A 13,551-nucleotide genomic window follows, 5' to 3' on the forward strand; every position below is an offset into this window, starting at 1 on the left:
GACGAGATCGCGCAGCAGGTACCGCCACCCTCGGGCACCACCGTCCCCGGGCATCGCCACCCCCGGGCACCGCCGCCTCCCCAGCTCCGGGCTGCCCCCCGGCTCGCTAAATCCACTTTAAACCTGAGATTGTGAGTGCTGGGTAACGTATTTGCTCCTCTCTCCTTTGCCGACAGGACCTCCTGAAGGATTTTATCCGTAAGAGAGAGAAAGGACAACTTTTCGTACAGCGATTAGCCAGACTTAAAGAGAATATTTTCAAGAAGGTAATTTTTTAAAGGGGGTTGTGTCCGTCTCCCCATGACCCCCATAGAGTGGCATAACTCCTATTATTGTTCTTCATGCACTAAGAATGCTACAGAAATTATATACTAAAATACTTCTGATGTTAGGTTCAGATAATTCTGTAAAGTACCGTGTAAATTCTAATTTAGGTAGAGCTGTCAGTATCCTCTGATGGATTTGTTCACTTTGGAGACACCGTGTTGCTCATGAACCCAGACTGCACATCCCCGGAGGAGCGGGACCCCGAGCTGCGTGGTGATGTCACCCTGGCTGTTGACATGGAAGAAGTGTCCCTGTACTCAGATGAGCCCCTGCAGATCTCACGTGGGCTCAGTGCAGTCAAGAGGGTGGACCCCATAGGTCGAAATGCTTTCTGCATTGTAAGGTCTGCTACTTCATTCTGAGTTGTTTTCAATTATTAGTTTACCTTTAGGTATCTTTTTTTGAGAAATACACAACGAAGTTTGCTACTATACAAAGGAATATATGAGTAAATTTAGTTAAGAAAGAGTCTTCAGTCATGCATTAAGCTTCATTCTATACTGCATATTGCTCTGATTAATTCCAAGGACCTCTAAATCAGTTTAGGTGTGAAGACAGAATCAAGTTCACTGTATCATTTGGTAAATTCTGCAGCTGTTTTTATTCTAGTTGCAGAGAAAACATGTCCAAATATCACTAGTGTTATTATTCACTCTCCTGCCAGCAGAAACGTGTCATTGCTTTTGCTTTCCATGAAGTGGACATGGTTCTGTTCTAAAAAACCCAGTATATTCTCTCTTTCAAATATATAGAACAAAAGAACAGGGTCATGCTCAAAAGTCAAAGGCTCTGCCTTAGGTTAAGATATTTTACCTATTTTAAAAGGTAAACAACACAAAATGTCACAGAGCAATATCTAACTGTAGATCAAAACAGACAAAACCCCTAAACAATAGTAAAACTGATATTTGAATGTACCTTTTCTCCTTTTTACTATTTTAACAGTGTTGATGGAAGTGCAGTGGGTGAACCACTTAGATATGGGCAGAACTTTCTTCTTGGGACAAAAGGAGGGGTTTCTGACAAACTGGTAAGGCACCAAAGTTACAAATGGCAGTGGTAGCATGTACTGATAATTGAATCCCTCTCTAAGAATAGATATATAAAGCTGTACACTGCTGCAATGTCTTAGTTTTAGAGAACAGGCTCAGAATCGTGCGTAGGTCAAGATAAATAATACCTAATTAGAAAGTTTATGCTACTTACCTGAAGTCAGGTGTGCAGACCAAGGGGGCTGTTAGCCAGAATGACTGAATAAAGGAAATCTAAAAAGGAAAGAAAAAGAAATCACAATTGAATTGTGAATAATGAAAGAATTATTCAAGATTTTAGTTTTTTTTCACTTTGAACAACTCACTTAGGTGTTGGAGTTGATGATCTTTGTAGGTCCCTTCCAACTCAGAAAATTCTGTGAAGCTCCAAAATGAGAAGATTTCCTTTCTTATGAAGATAACCCATAGTAGGAATAGAAAGTCATGCACTATTCTATCATTCTGAGGAAGCAGATTTTATTAAATGCTAACATTCTTTCCCTCTGAAATTAAAAGCAAATAAGGCATTACACATGCATATACCCTCAAAATAAATCACCACAACTTTGAAAAAATTTTCTTAACAATCACTTTGGTGATTGTTCCAAAAACATTTGGAACATAAATTCAATTTTAAATTAGTATTCACAAATCTGCATAGAGAATAACTACTTAATGAGTTTATCAACAGTGTAGAATCTAACCTATGGGTTTTGCCTGCATAGTTTTAGCTGGGAAGACTTATCTGTCAGGAGCCAAGCGAAAAGTTCTTTTGTTCAAAAATATGTTTCAAAATTACATATCTTGTTTCTTTTACATTAATACTGTCCTTAATATATATTTTTTTACAGTTTTATCTGGCAAGTGACCACAAAACATTTAGAGATTTTGCTAAAAAGTCTCGCCTTCAGAAAGTATTTCTGACAGGTGAGCTTTCCTATTTGACTTTCTGGCAAGCAAAGTCCTTGGATCCACAACTGCGTCTTGAACATGAAGGATGTCCAGTTCCTGTAAGAAATTAAAACTGTAGGAAATGTTATGAAAATTTAAACAGGTGGACTAGTGAGAAAAAAAAATGTTATGTTGATTTTATTCACATATTTATGTGAGTTATGCCAGTTCCAACCTCTACTTTTAGGAAGGGGGAGAGGGAAGGAACCATCTCTTTAATTAGGGATCTGCTTATAAAAATATTTGTTTCTACTGTTCATTTTGAGGTTGACTTGTTCAGTTTTTCTCATCAGAAATTTTCAAAGCTTGACATTATAATGTTGTGAGGGTGCATTACTTACCTGTTTTTCAGGCCTTTTGAGACAGTAAATTCCATTTCCAATATTTGGAGATGCGATTAACTAAGAGTCCTGCACATTAAATGTCTAATAAAATTCTCAAGGCATCTGAATAAGTGGATGATTTTCCAAATGTTTTTAACCTTTTGTAAATACAGTATTTTCCTGTACCAGATAACTGCTGGGCTCCCTGAAGTGCTGATGTACAACAGAGTATCACAAATACAATTGCTCCTTCACAGCCTTGAACTAAGACTCATTTACATGCATAAGCTCACTAATAAACACATTGTTAAAGACAGTCTTTATACACAGTACTGGTTTAAAAATGTTTGTCAAGTGTCTTCTCTTGCTCTTTTTTTTCCAGGCAGAAACTAAAATTATTATTACTCATTGCTACACCAATCGCAACTTAGCTGTTCCAAGGACCTTCTGTGTGTGGTAAGAGTAACTTACACCTGGCAGGGTGTGCACAGTGATGGGCCAACAGCAAGAATTGCTGTGAGGAACAAGAGAAGTGCTTTAAGAACACACTGAGGAAATGGAAAATAATGGAAAATGCCATTCTCCTTTCCCTTGTTTTACTTCTTGGCTGTAACATGTGCTGCTGTGTTGCTGCAGACAGTTAGTTCAGTCTTAGTTGTTTGGATTTTTTTTTTTGTTTTTCATTATCATATCATGCTTTTAGTGTTCTCTGGTTTATTGGTGGCTCTCCCTTTGAATATCTTGGGCAATGTCGGTTGTTTGGTTTACTTTTGAAGGAACAGAAATACATACTAAGAAGTGTAAAGAACAAGGGAAGTAAATAAAACCACAGTGCATAAAATTCTAGATGCTTATGTCCATCTGAATCCATGTCTCAACCAATCAAAATTGATCTCTCAATTCAGTTAATATACATGCATTAAATTAATATTGATTAGGCACTGCTACGGGGTACAGCAATGTTTCCCATTAACTTCTTAGCAAGACCTGACTGAGGATTTGTGTAAGGATTTTTTGAGGATGAAAGGTCTGAAAGTTTGAGGCTGAAGAAGTTGTTAAGTAGCCAGAAGCTTCCTCAGTCACAGAGAAGTGGGGATGAGGGCATAACCAGCTTTCACAAATTGAGTTGGTCTATCAGGGCCTTATTCTTCTGGGGCTCCTTTTAGCTCTGAGGCTAAAAAGGTGGCATTTATTTTGGATTTCAGATTCCTAAATTATTCTTAGGAAAAAAAAAGGGTTATTTTGTTTCTTTTAAGTGTCTGGTATTTGAAAGTGCGTGGTGATATTTCTGAGTATACCAAGAGAAAAATGAGAAAATCTCAAACAATTCACAAGTAATGAAGATTTGCTGTATTTGTATATATGTTAATTCTCCCTGCCTATCCCATCTCTTTTGACTTTGCAGGTCTTCTTTTGGAAGAGAATTTGAAGTAATTTGTCACAATTATCTTGATGCCCGCAAAGTTGAAGAAGATAAGAATTACTGGGAGATAATTACAGGAAATCCTGGTCCTGAAGATGGTACAAGGCCTGAAAGACCCAAAGCTCTCCCAGAAGGGTATGAGAATAAATTAGTTTCATGAAAAGACAGAGGATATAAAAGGCCAAGACCACAGCCAGGAGAGGTTTATGAGACTGATTGTTTCTTTCAGTTTATATTTTAGTTTTAGAGATGTTTATTTTAAAAATGGAAATTAAAGTCTGCCATTAGTAATATTGCATAATCTCATTAACTCATCAAGGTTATAATGGGCAAAAAACTCTTAAAATTTGATGAACAACATGAAAAATTGTAAAGCAGGAGAGGTTCCTTTTCCCATTTTCACATTCACTGATGGCAAAAGTTGTCAGAACCCTGGAAACCTAATAGATTTTCATTAAATTACTGCCTCTCAGAGTATACTTAAGGAATTCTTCCAAAGCCAAACCAGTGTCACAATTTTTAAAAGGGTGAGTGGACAGTTTCCAAAACACTGAAAACCAAACACACACAAAGTTATCATGGGATGCTTTGACATTTTAAGTTCATCTGAAAGAAAGTTGGTTGTTGAGTTTGTTCCACCCTCCTTCTAGCACAACATTGCCAATTATTAAATCACAAATGAGACTTTTTAATCTTGAGATTATTTTCTAATTCATGGATATAAATTGAATTCTTGATGTTTTTCCATGTATTCTAAACACTTTAATATCAAGTAATCAAGAACTTGAGCACAGTGAGACAGACTAGAGACTTACAACAACATTTTCCATGCATCACCGTGTTCCATTTATCTCTCACCCACAGCATTTTTCAATCCATAGTAATTTCTAACAAGTTTGAGAGTAAGGTAAAATTGTCAAAGAAAATCAGGCTCCCACAAGTTTCATGATAGTAAATGCTAAAGCAGAAAGTAAATATGATATGCTGTAAGTTTATCCAGTAAGAAAAAGATTGTAGTCTATGTTCCTACCTAATTAGATGACAGAATATCCACATGAAAAAAAAAAAAAAAGGCCTTTGAGGGTAAATTTCAGCTGAAACTCACATTTCCTTAAAAACAAAATCAACCAAGTATAAAATGCAAATACCTGGAAAACAGAGGTCATTACTGCATAGATTTACCTGTCTTCAAATAGAAGCTGAAAAAGCATCACAGAGAATCTCCTACTGCATGGCATTCCATTATATCTATTTAGTTAAACATATATTTATTTCATCTCTTACTGTACCACAAGAGCAGGCTCTTTCTGCACAAATAAGTGATAGCTCAAGTAAAATGCTACACTGATATCCATTTATAAAAGATTCCAAAGATCTTCAGTGATTATAAAGGTCAATTAAAACTTTCTAAGTTTTCCAAAACAAACCCACTAAACTTTCACAAAAGAAGAGATTGGTCCAAACATATTTTTAAGCTCTATTCCCAAATATTCTGTTTGAAGCCCACAGGCAAGGCTTACAAAGCTTTACTTTTATTCAATATAAATTAAATCAGCAGACTGCAGCATCTGGCATTTGGCATGGAGGATCTCAGAGCAGCAGGCTGCTGTGACATGCTGCTTTGCTTTGAGGGACTGTACTGCAGAGGATGGCTTTAGAATCACACTCCTTGTGTGTAAACCTTTAGCTATTATAGATGGGCTGTTATAGAGGAAATTATCTTTAGGAACTTTCACTTTTTCCTTTCATTTTCTATATAAGCATAATTACCATGATTTGTGATGTTTTTCTAGAGGGGCTGTTAATAATCAGACATTCAGAGGTAAAAATTTGCACATTTTCACAATGGATTGACCTAAGTCTACTTATATTTTACAGATATTAAAGTTTAGTAGATAAAGTTTCGTAGGTATTTAATTTTAGTAAGACTTAAACTGCAGGAATTCACTGTAGTGTTTCTAATTTGGCCATTGGACTTTTACTGGTATTAGATGCAGCTATTTCAACTCTAAGTCTCTTAACTCTGGGTCAAATGTAGGAAACAAGAAGAGGCCTTAAACCAAAGCCATTTCTGAAAGGAAGCTTCGTGTGAACTCATGCAGGAATGAGGACTGTGTGGGCAGGGTGCCTGGGCTGGCTGATGTTTTGGGTAGGAGTGTTTGTGCGTGTGAGTAGAAGGACAGCAATGCACCCTGTACAAAAACAAGTTTTGCAAAAACTTAGAGGAAAAACAAAGAGATAAACAGATACAGAAATGAGTAAAAAAAGCAGGTAATGTTGGAATTTGGTGCTGATTAAAAGTGGCTTGGAGACTTGTGTGTTTTGATCACTTTGTGCTCATTGGAAAGAATTTCTTGAGCTGAAAATAAACAGGATTGAATCAGTATTCCTGATTCCATTAGCAGTGTTAAACCCACAGATTTGTGCATAGCTCTTATATCATATCATACATATTTATAATTCATCTACAGATACTATAAATATAGATACTTACCTGTTTCCCAATTTTTAAAGCTGTTTTTTTGCACTTTTTAATATTGTCCACACGATGGCAGCACAATTTCTAAACAGCGCAATTCCTGCCGTGTCTGTAAAACAGCCTGAGATGTTAAAATCCAAATGAGTCCCTGAAACAATGCCACAGGAGGAAACCGAGTTAAAACAGACTTGAATTCTAGGCTGGGATATGTCATTATGTTATATCATCTTTTTGGAAAATAAGCACAAAGGTAGACAGAGCAATACAGGACATTGTGTATTGCATTAAATCAGCTTCTTTATATTAATTAGAACACTAAGTAATTTGGAACAAAACTTAATTAGAGAAACTTAGGAGCTTTTTCTTTCAGTTTCCATGTAAAGATATGAAACTTGATGTGTGACAAGCAATGCATATTTTTATAGGGCTACTGTTATTCCTTTTGCCAATTTACAGAAATTAAAATTATTCCCATTTTCACAACCAAGTGACGTAATTCTGCTTTGATTCTGTAGGTATTAAACTAGGAAAAAATCGGGCTGTGTAGAGTGCACTGTAGGGTTTTTAATTTATCCATTTGCTGATAAACACAGGATTTATTATAAAAATGATGGGATTGAATATTAGTGGGGAATATGAACAATCCTGCTATTGCCAGTTAGAGTCACAGTATTTCTGGTGGAAAAGGCAATGGAGACCTGAACCACACCCCAGACCAGACCACTCTGTTGCTTTTTCTTGGTCTAATAGTGCTTATTATGAAATAAGGGCAGTGATGTTTCCCTCCTTTGCAATGCACTTTGTTTTTTGTAGGTGTTTGTATTTAAAAAGCTTTCAATGCTTCTTCCAAATTCCACCCAATATGGATAGCTCCACAAAGTACATTGTGGGAAGATAAAACTCACTTTGCCTCCATCCCAGACAGCTCAAAAGCTGTTAGGATGAAGCTGATCCTGAGCTATTAGTCCTTGCTGAGGGCCAGGGTGCATTAGTCCAAATTTAGTGCTGTGTTACAATAGCTTTTCACAGGCCTGAGGCACAGAGAGTGCTCATATCTGCAGTTTTGCTCTGCAGTTGGGTGTTAGCAGCACAATATTGAAGTAAAGAGGAGAACTCAGAGTCAGCAAAGAAAAGCTGACTGGTTAACTCACACTTAACACTGGAAAATGAAAATCCAGTTTAAATATGCCTTTTCACTTCCCTCTCTTTCACATTCTTCCCCAGCTCATATTTTACATCACATCACTTTTCTGCCATGTTGTCTAGCCCAAATGTACTGATTTACTGTGGTTATAAAGTGCTCTTCACCACTCAGCACAAGTTCTTGGCCTCACACCTAATCACATCAGTATCTTCAGAGCTGCTTTTCTGTTCAGTGATTGTCACAAAGTATTGTTTTAGCTCAGACAGCTGATAGAGGAGGAAGCCACATGCAGGTTTAGTAACTGAATAAAACATCCAGGGGAAAAAAGGCACAGAGAACATTGCAATAAAATTCTACACATCAGTGGAAGAAAATATCCAAGCACTGGAAAATTTGGTGGGGTTGGCAGGTAAGAGGGTGATTTTGATAACATCTGTGCCCACTCACCCAAAATTAATATTGCATGTCTGTTGTAATTTGAGTGGGGTGGGTGTGAAATGATCTTTTAAAACTATAGCTGTTGTTTTAGAAACGCTTAAGACTTCAATGTAAGAAAATTAAACTAAGGAGGCCACAAAATTTTAAAAAATACACATGTGATATGCAAAATGCATGAAATACAGGTGAAAATGATGAAATCTCTGTGTCAGTTTGTCAGCTACACTTCTCTTCTAACTATATTCTATTTTAGGCTTTGTCCCAGATCTTGTATCCACTCTCTACCTGACCTGCCTTGTTTCCTTGCCTGAACACAGCACAGAGGAGCAAGCCTTGCTCTGTCAGCTCCCCCCTTCATGCTGGTTTGACTTTGCCCTGGAAGCTGTAAAAGGGAATCTAATCCTCAGTGCTCCATTCTCCTGGCAAAGAGGAGGAGTGGGAAAATCTGTCACCTTGCTGTGACGGCAGGGATATGAGCAGCCATAAGGATATAAACTGCAGGATTTGAATGATAAATTAGCATTACTGACAAGAAGAAGGATAACTTGGCATAAAGACACAGGGAGACCCTTCCAGTTTGGGGTTTTGGGGGATTTTTTTGGTCAACACTGTGTGCAGAGGGTATGTAAGGAAACAACTGACACTTTTCTTCCCCTTTTTTTCCCACTGCTGGGCTTGCAAAAGGCAACATTCACTCAACAGAAGAAAATGGTCAGCATGGTGCTAGAAAGCATTGCTACAACTGAGGCACCTTCTCTTGAGAAGTTTCTATATTTTCTGGCAAGGAGGACTCAAAGTACAGCAGAATAGGCACAAACATTTAAAATTCCTGATGACATTAATGCCCTCATTCAGTGATGAAATTAATTCATACACATGAATCTCTGCTCTAAGTTTATACAAGAAACTCAGAGAGCTAATTTCCCAACATCTGTTAAATGCTGCTTCATACAATACGTCAAAACAAAACTAAACAGACCATCCAGTTAGAGGCCAGCTAGAATATATGTTTCTATAATGCTGATCTTGTTTTAATTATAGCCTCCTTGGGGCAGGGACCATATCTTCATCTTCATCATTTTTCTCCAAATACAAAGAACTACAGCAGAGAAGCTCAGTAAGTAGTAACATAAAGCTGTTATTATAAAAGCATTTGTAAGATGACAAGGAACTGAAGTAACCCTGGTGCAAATAACCAGAGATATGGGCATATGAAATCTGCACATAAAGTAGGGCCAAGTAGCAAACTCTTAGTGTGGGGTATGAAGATTCAGCTGCCCAAGTAATTCTGATGTTAGTAGGAGTTGCTAGGAGAACATCCCACAAACCACAGTGCTGTCCCTGTGGGTCTGACAAACCCACAGAAGGGAATAAGAATTATCCATGGTAGTATTTCTTTTTATGCATATATTTAGTTTTTTTAATTATATGGCATACAAGTTAAAAATACCTAACCAACTCTTAGCACAAGTCCCATTTGCAACAGAGACACCAGTCCTGAGAGACTGAAGAACTATTTCTTCAGTTTTTTCATGTTAAAATTGCCAGGAATTATGTTGCACATACCCTTGGAGATCTTGGTCTAAGAAGATAATTTTCAAAAATCTAATTTAGATGTTCCTGTAAACCTTACTGGTACAATTTATAAAGATATTAAATTCCTAAGCAAAATGAAAGCAAGAAACTAGTGAATGAGCAGAGCACTGACCTGAAGTTTGAACTATCTTTCCTTTATATTCAAATCTCTTATAACTCCTGAAATGCTAATAACTGTGGATAATTGTTTTAGGGTCTCTAAAAGATCAAACACAGAGGTTTGTGCAATCCATGTCAGACAGAAATTTCTGTCCCTCCCTGGTTTCCTACTGCTCCTCTTGCTTGGACTTTCTGCCTCTTCCATATCCTGAAGAAACAGCTGAGCAGTTGTCTGGGGAAAAGTTTAAGGTTCATCAGCTTTTCTGGTCTTTTTGCTGACAATTTTGGCAGCATCAGTTTAACCAGAACACCCAAGATGTATTATAGTCTGAAAAATAACCAGTGAATGTAACTGTGCCATGAAAATAAACACTTATAGAGAAATATAAATGAATTTCTGCTATATACACATACACACTCTGGGAACTTTTATGCTAACATGGAAATCACATCCAGTTCAGCATATGCAGAAGAAAAAATTATCCTTATGTAAGAGAATTACCTGGTTTCTTTTGAAGCTACCTGAAGTAATTAGTTCTTTCAGTGTAATCTGCAGTGGTCAGGGACATATTCAGGTCTGATTATGAATGGCTCCATGGCATCACATGGTGATCCAGAACAACACTCTAGCTATTGTTTCACCATGCACTCTTTTTCCTTTCTGTTTTCATTCCCCTTTCTGCTTTCTCAAGTTCTACTCACAGTCTTACAGAGAAACCAAAAATTTGCCTAAAGATGGCTCAGCATATTGAGCTGTGCTCTTTGTTCATCCTAAGACAGTCAGGGTGATAATTCTCTCCAAGCATATTGAGCAGAGGACCTAGATCACTTTGTGGTCAATAATTCATAATTACAACAAAAGCAACTTTTAACCTTGTTGGCGTAATTTCTGTGATAAGCTCCCAATTTATTTTACTGTGTTTTGTGAATTTGCTGCCAAAATGGCAGCTGAAATCTACTTTTAAGACTTATTGAAACACCAGCTTTGGATCAAATCAGGAATTCTGCCAGAAGTCATCATATTGTAAGAAATGTTTATGACCAATAAAACATTTTTGGTTCTTGAATCTAAGTAACTTACATTAATAATTTAGTCAGATTGCTGTGGTATTAGTTGAATACTTTTCAGGTGTCTCAAGCAGGCACAGTTGAAACCATCAGCATTCAAACTCTTGGACAGAATGGCAGCTTGAAAGGCAGCTAAAGAATACCTCCTGCTTTGTTGCCTTGGAAGGGAAAGCCAATCAGGATAAAAGGGAAGGGCTGAGTATGAAACTGCAAATCTTAGAGTCTTAATGCAGCTAGCTCTGGCCTGGCAAGCTCTTGAAGAAAGCAGTCAGCCATGGTAATCACCAAGACAGCCACCCACAGCTGCATGGTATTACAAATTCACATTTGTCCCTGCTGTGAAATACAACGTCTAATAGATAATAATCATAAATATGGGGGTGGGCTCATTTCTTACATAGATGGTAAATTGCTGTAGCTCAGGTAAGGAGCAATAGTTATCTTTGTCTTTTATTTTTATGGCAACACTGGAACTCAGTGATCATAGTAGAGGTAAAAAACAGAGCCAAGCCAAAAATCCCCTCTGCTTGAGCTTTGTATCTCCAGTCACTGTTTCAAAAAAAGACAAACCTCTTTCCATTTCCCTGTCTATCACAGGTAATGGTGTTCTGCTCTGCATTTCCTCATGTGTCTATCATGTGCCCTCTCTTCCTTCATTTATTATATCTGTGCACCACTACCCCTACTGGTCATAGCTACTTCATAAAGGTAGTAAGAAGTAGATTGTGGATGTTTATTAGGTGCTAATAAGAAAAAACAAAGAAATATTACAAAGAAAAATTTTTCATTGCTCTTAAATATGATGGCATTCCAACGTTTTCCATAAAATGTCTGCCTATACTTGCTCTCATATGGCACCAAATTCCACAGGTTTAATTAATCAAATTAATAATTTTAATTAAGTTATCAATTTATCCAGACACAAGTTGCCTGGATCTTGTATTTTGTCTCCTCATTTGTTTTTCAGAAAAAAATTACAATTTGTTTAAAAGGAATGCATGTAGCTATCTCAATAATTACATGACCCCTATATGGCATCACATGCATGACCTTTGATATAACATACCTTATTGTTCTTATTGCTTGTTGAAAATTTTGGTGCTTCCAGAAGTACTTGAAATTCAACATTTTTATCTGCCCCTTGCTAATTAATATCTAACCATATATCAACTGATTGTGCCATGTTGGGCGGTTTTGGAATTTTTTCTGCAAGTGTTAACTGATTTTAAACAGTGCCACACTTTGGAACTACTGAAACTGAATGGTTTCTTCTGAACACTGGGCTTTATACAGCATTCAGAAACACCAACACAAATTCCTGCTTCCTATGAAATTAGCTTAACAAGGATTTGGGGAGTAACCATTTGCACTCCACGGTTGATGTGTGTGACCTTTTCATCCAAGCAATTATTTCTGAGAACAGAATGTTCATTCATCATGAAAAGAATTGAGGCAAAGTCACTTTCTACCACACATTTGGCCTGTTACGTGACACCACCATTTGCTGTTTGGTTTTAGAAGTTAAGCACTACATAAAACCCAACAAGTGGTGAAGGTTTTTTGGTCAGCCCATGTAACCTATTATAATCTTAGGTTTTTTGCAATAATAGCATGTTATTGTTATAACAAAATATATCAGACTTGGTGTAAATGCTCTGTAAGAATTTTTCAGATATATTTGAAGGTATTCTACCAAAGAGAACTTTTTATCATGCCAGGGTAGGTCAGCAATTTTTGCAAATGAGCAGTGTAATTAAGTGAGAACAGTCCTCCTGTGTAACTGTCATGAAGAGAATATTCATCACCTGGAATTCTATGTGCTTCAACATAACAGCATGTTTGGTAAGTTTCCTGAGAATGGGACAGTGAAGTTGAAACTGAAATGATAAGCAATAAAGGAGCTCTTAAAGAGTTCAGAAACCATCCATGAAACCAAATTTACAGAGAAAGAGAAGAACACAAACTAAAGCTCCTCAAAATAAATTTAAACTTGCAGAACTACCTCTCCCTGAGAATCCAATATGATATTAAGCTTCTACAGGTGAACCTAGGTTATTTTCCCCACAGAAATAAAAAAAAGATAATTACAACTTAGTAGACAAATATAGCCACAGTTAAATTCTTCAAAAACAGTCTACAAAGTTCTGTGTTGATATATTTCTGCCTTGTTCATTGAAGCTAAAAAGTTTGCTTGAAAGAGCATTTTAGACATCAAAGAGGATTCACCTCTGCCGCAGTTAAAAACAGTTTGTCTCATACAGTTCCTGTTGCTGCAAAATATATACTAGTATGATATACTACTATATATCCACTGGTTATGGAATAAAAGTGTATTGGGGCAAAGTCTCACATTTCATTAAGCAACATAACATTTTATGTTGAGTACAATCAGGACAACACATAGTAAGTTACAATTAATAACTTCACTTAGTTAAAGAAAACAAACCATTAGTGAGGTGAATTCATTTCACCTGATCTTAGCAATTACTATATTGCATTCTTCCAGACATTAATGCAAAATATGAATGAGTGAGCAGGCTTTTGAAAAAAGAGCTAAACAGAAAGGTAGCTCCCAAAATTGATTAGGAGGGTATTAAATGTTGAGATGAGATCAGCCACTTTTCCAAAACCAGTGTATCACTGCTGTGATAAATTGCACAGAGCAGAAGAGA

The 13,551-nt window shown here is 36.8% G+C and overlaps 1 protein-coding gene across 1 annotated transcript in view; it reads left to right on the plus strand.

The window, feature by feature from the left end:
* The window catches only part of CFAP161 (cilia and flagella associated protein 161), an 8,932-nt gene extending 616 nt beyond the window's left edge, over positions 1–8,316 (plus strand). The window contains exons 2-8 of the mRNA XM_005419725.2: positions 7–18; positions 177–266; positions 435–670; positions 1,273–1,357; positions 2,210–2,368; positions 3,015–3,088; positions 4,038–8,316. Coding sequence (XP_005419782.1) covers positions 7–18; positions 177–266; positions 435–670; positions 1,273–1,357; positions 2,210–2,368; positions 3,015–3,088; positions 4,038–4,215 — 834 coding nt within the window. The 3' untranslated portion in view covers positions 4,216–8,316. The remainder of the gene's footprint in view (positions 1–6; positions 19–176; positions 267–434; positions 671–1,272; positions 1,358–2,209; positions 2,369–3,014; positions 3,089–4,037) is intronic.
* Positions 8,317–13,551: the final 5,235 nt, after the last annotated feature.

The sequence above is a fragment of the Geospiza fortis genome, unplaced genomic scaffold (assembly GCF_000277835.1).
Source record: "Geospiza fortis unplaced genomic scaffold, GeoFor_1.0 scaffold171, whole genome shotgun sequence".
Taxonomy (NCBI): domain Eukaryota; kingdom Metazoa; phylum Chordata; class Aves; order Passeriformes; family Thraupidae; genus Geospiza; species Geospiza fortis.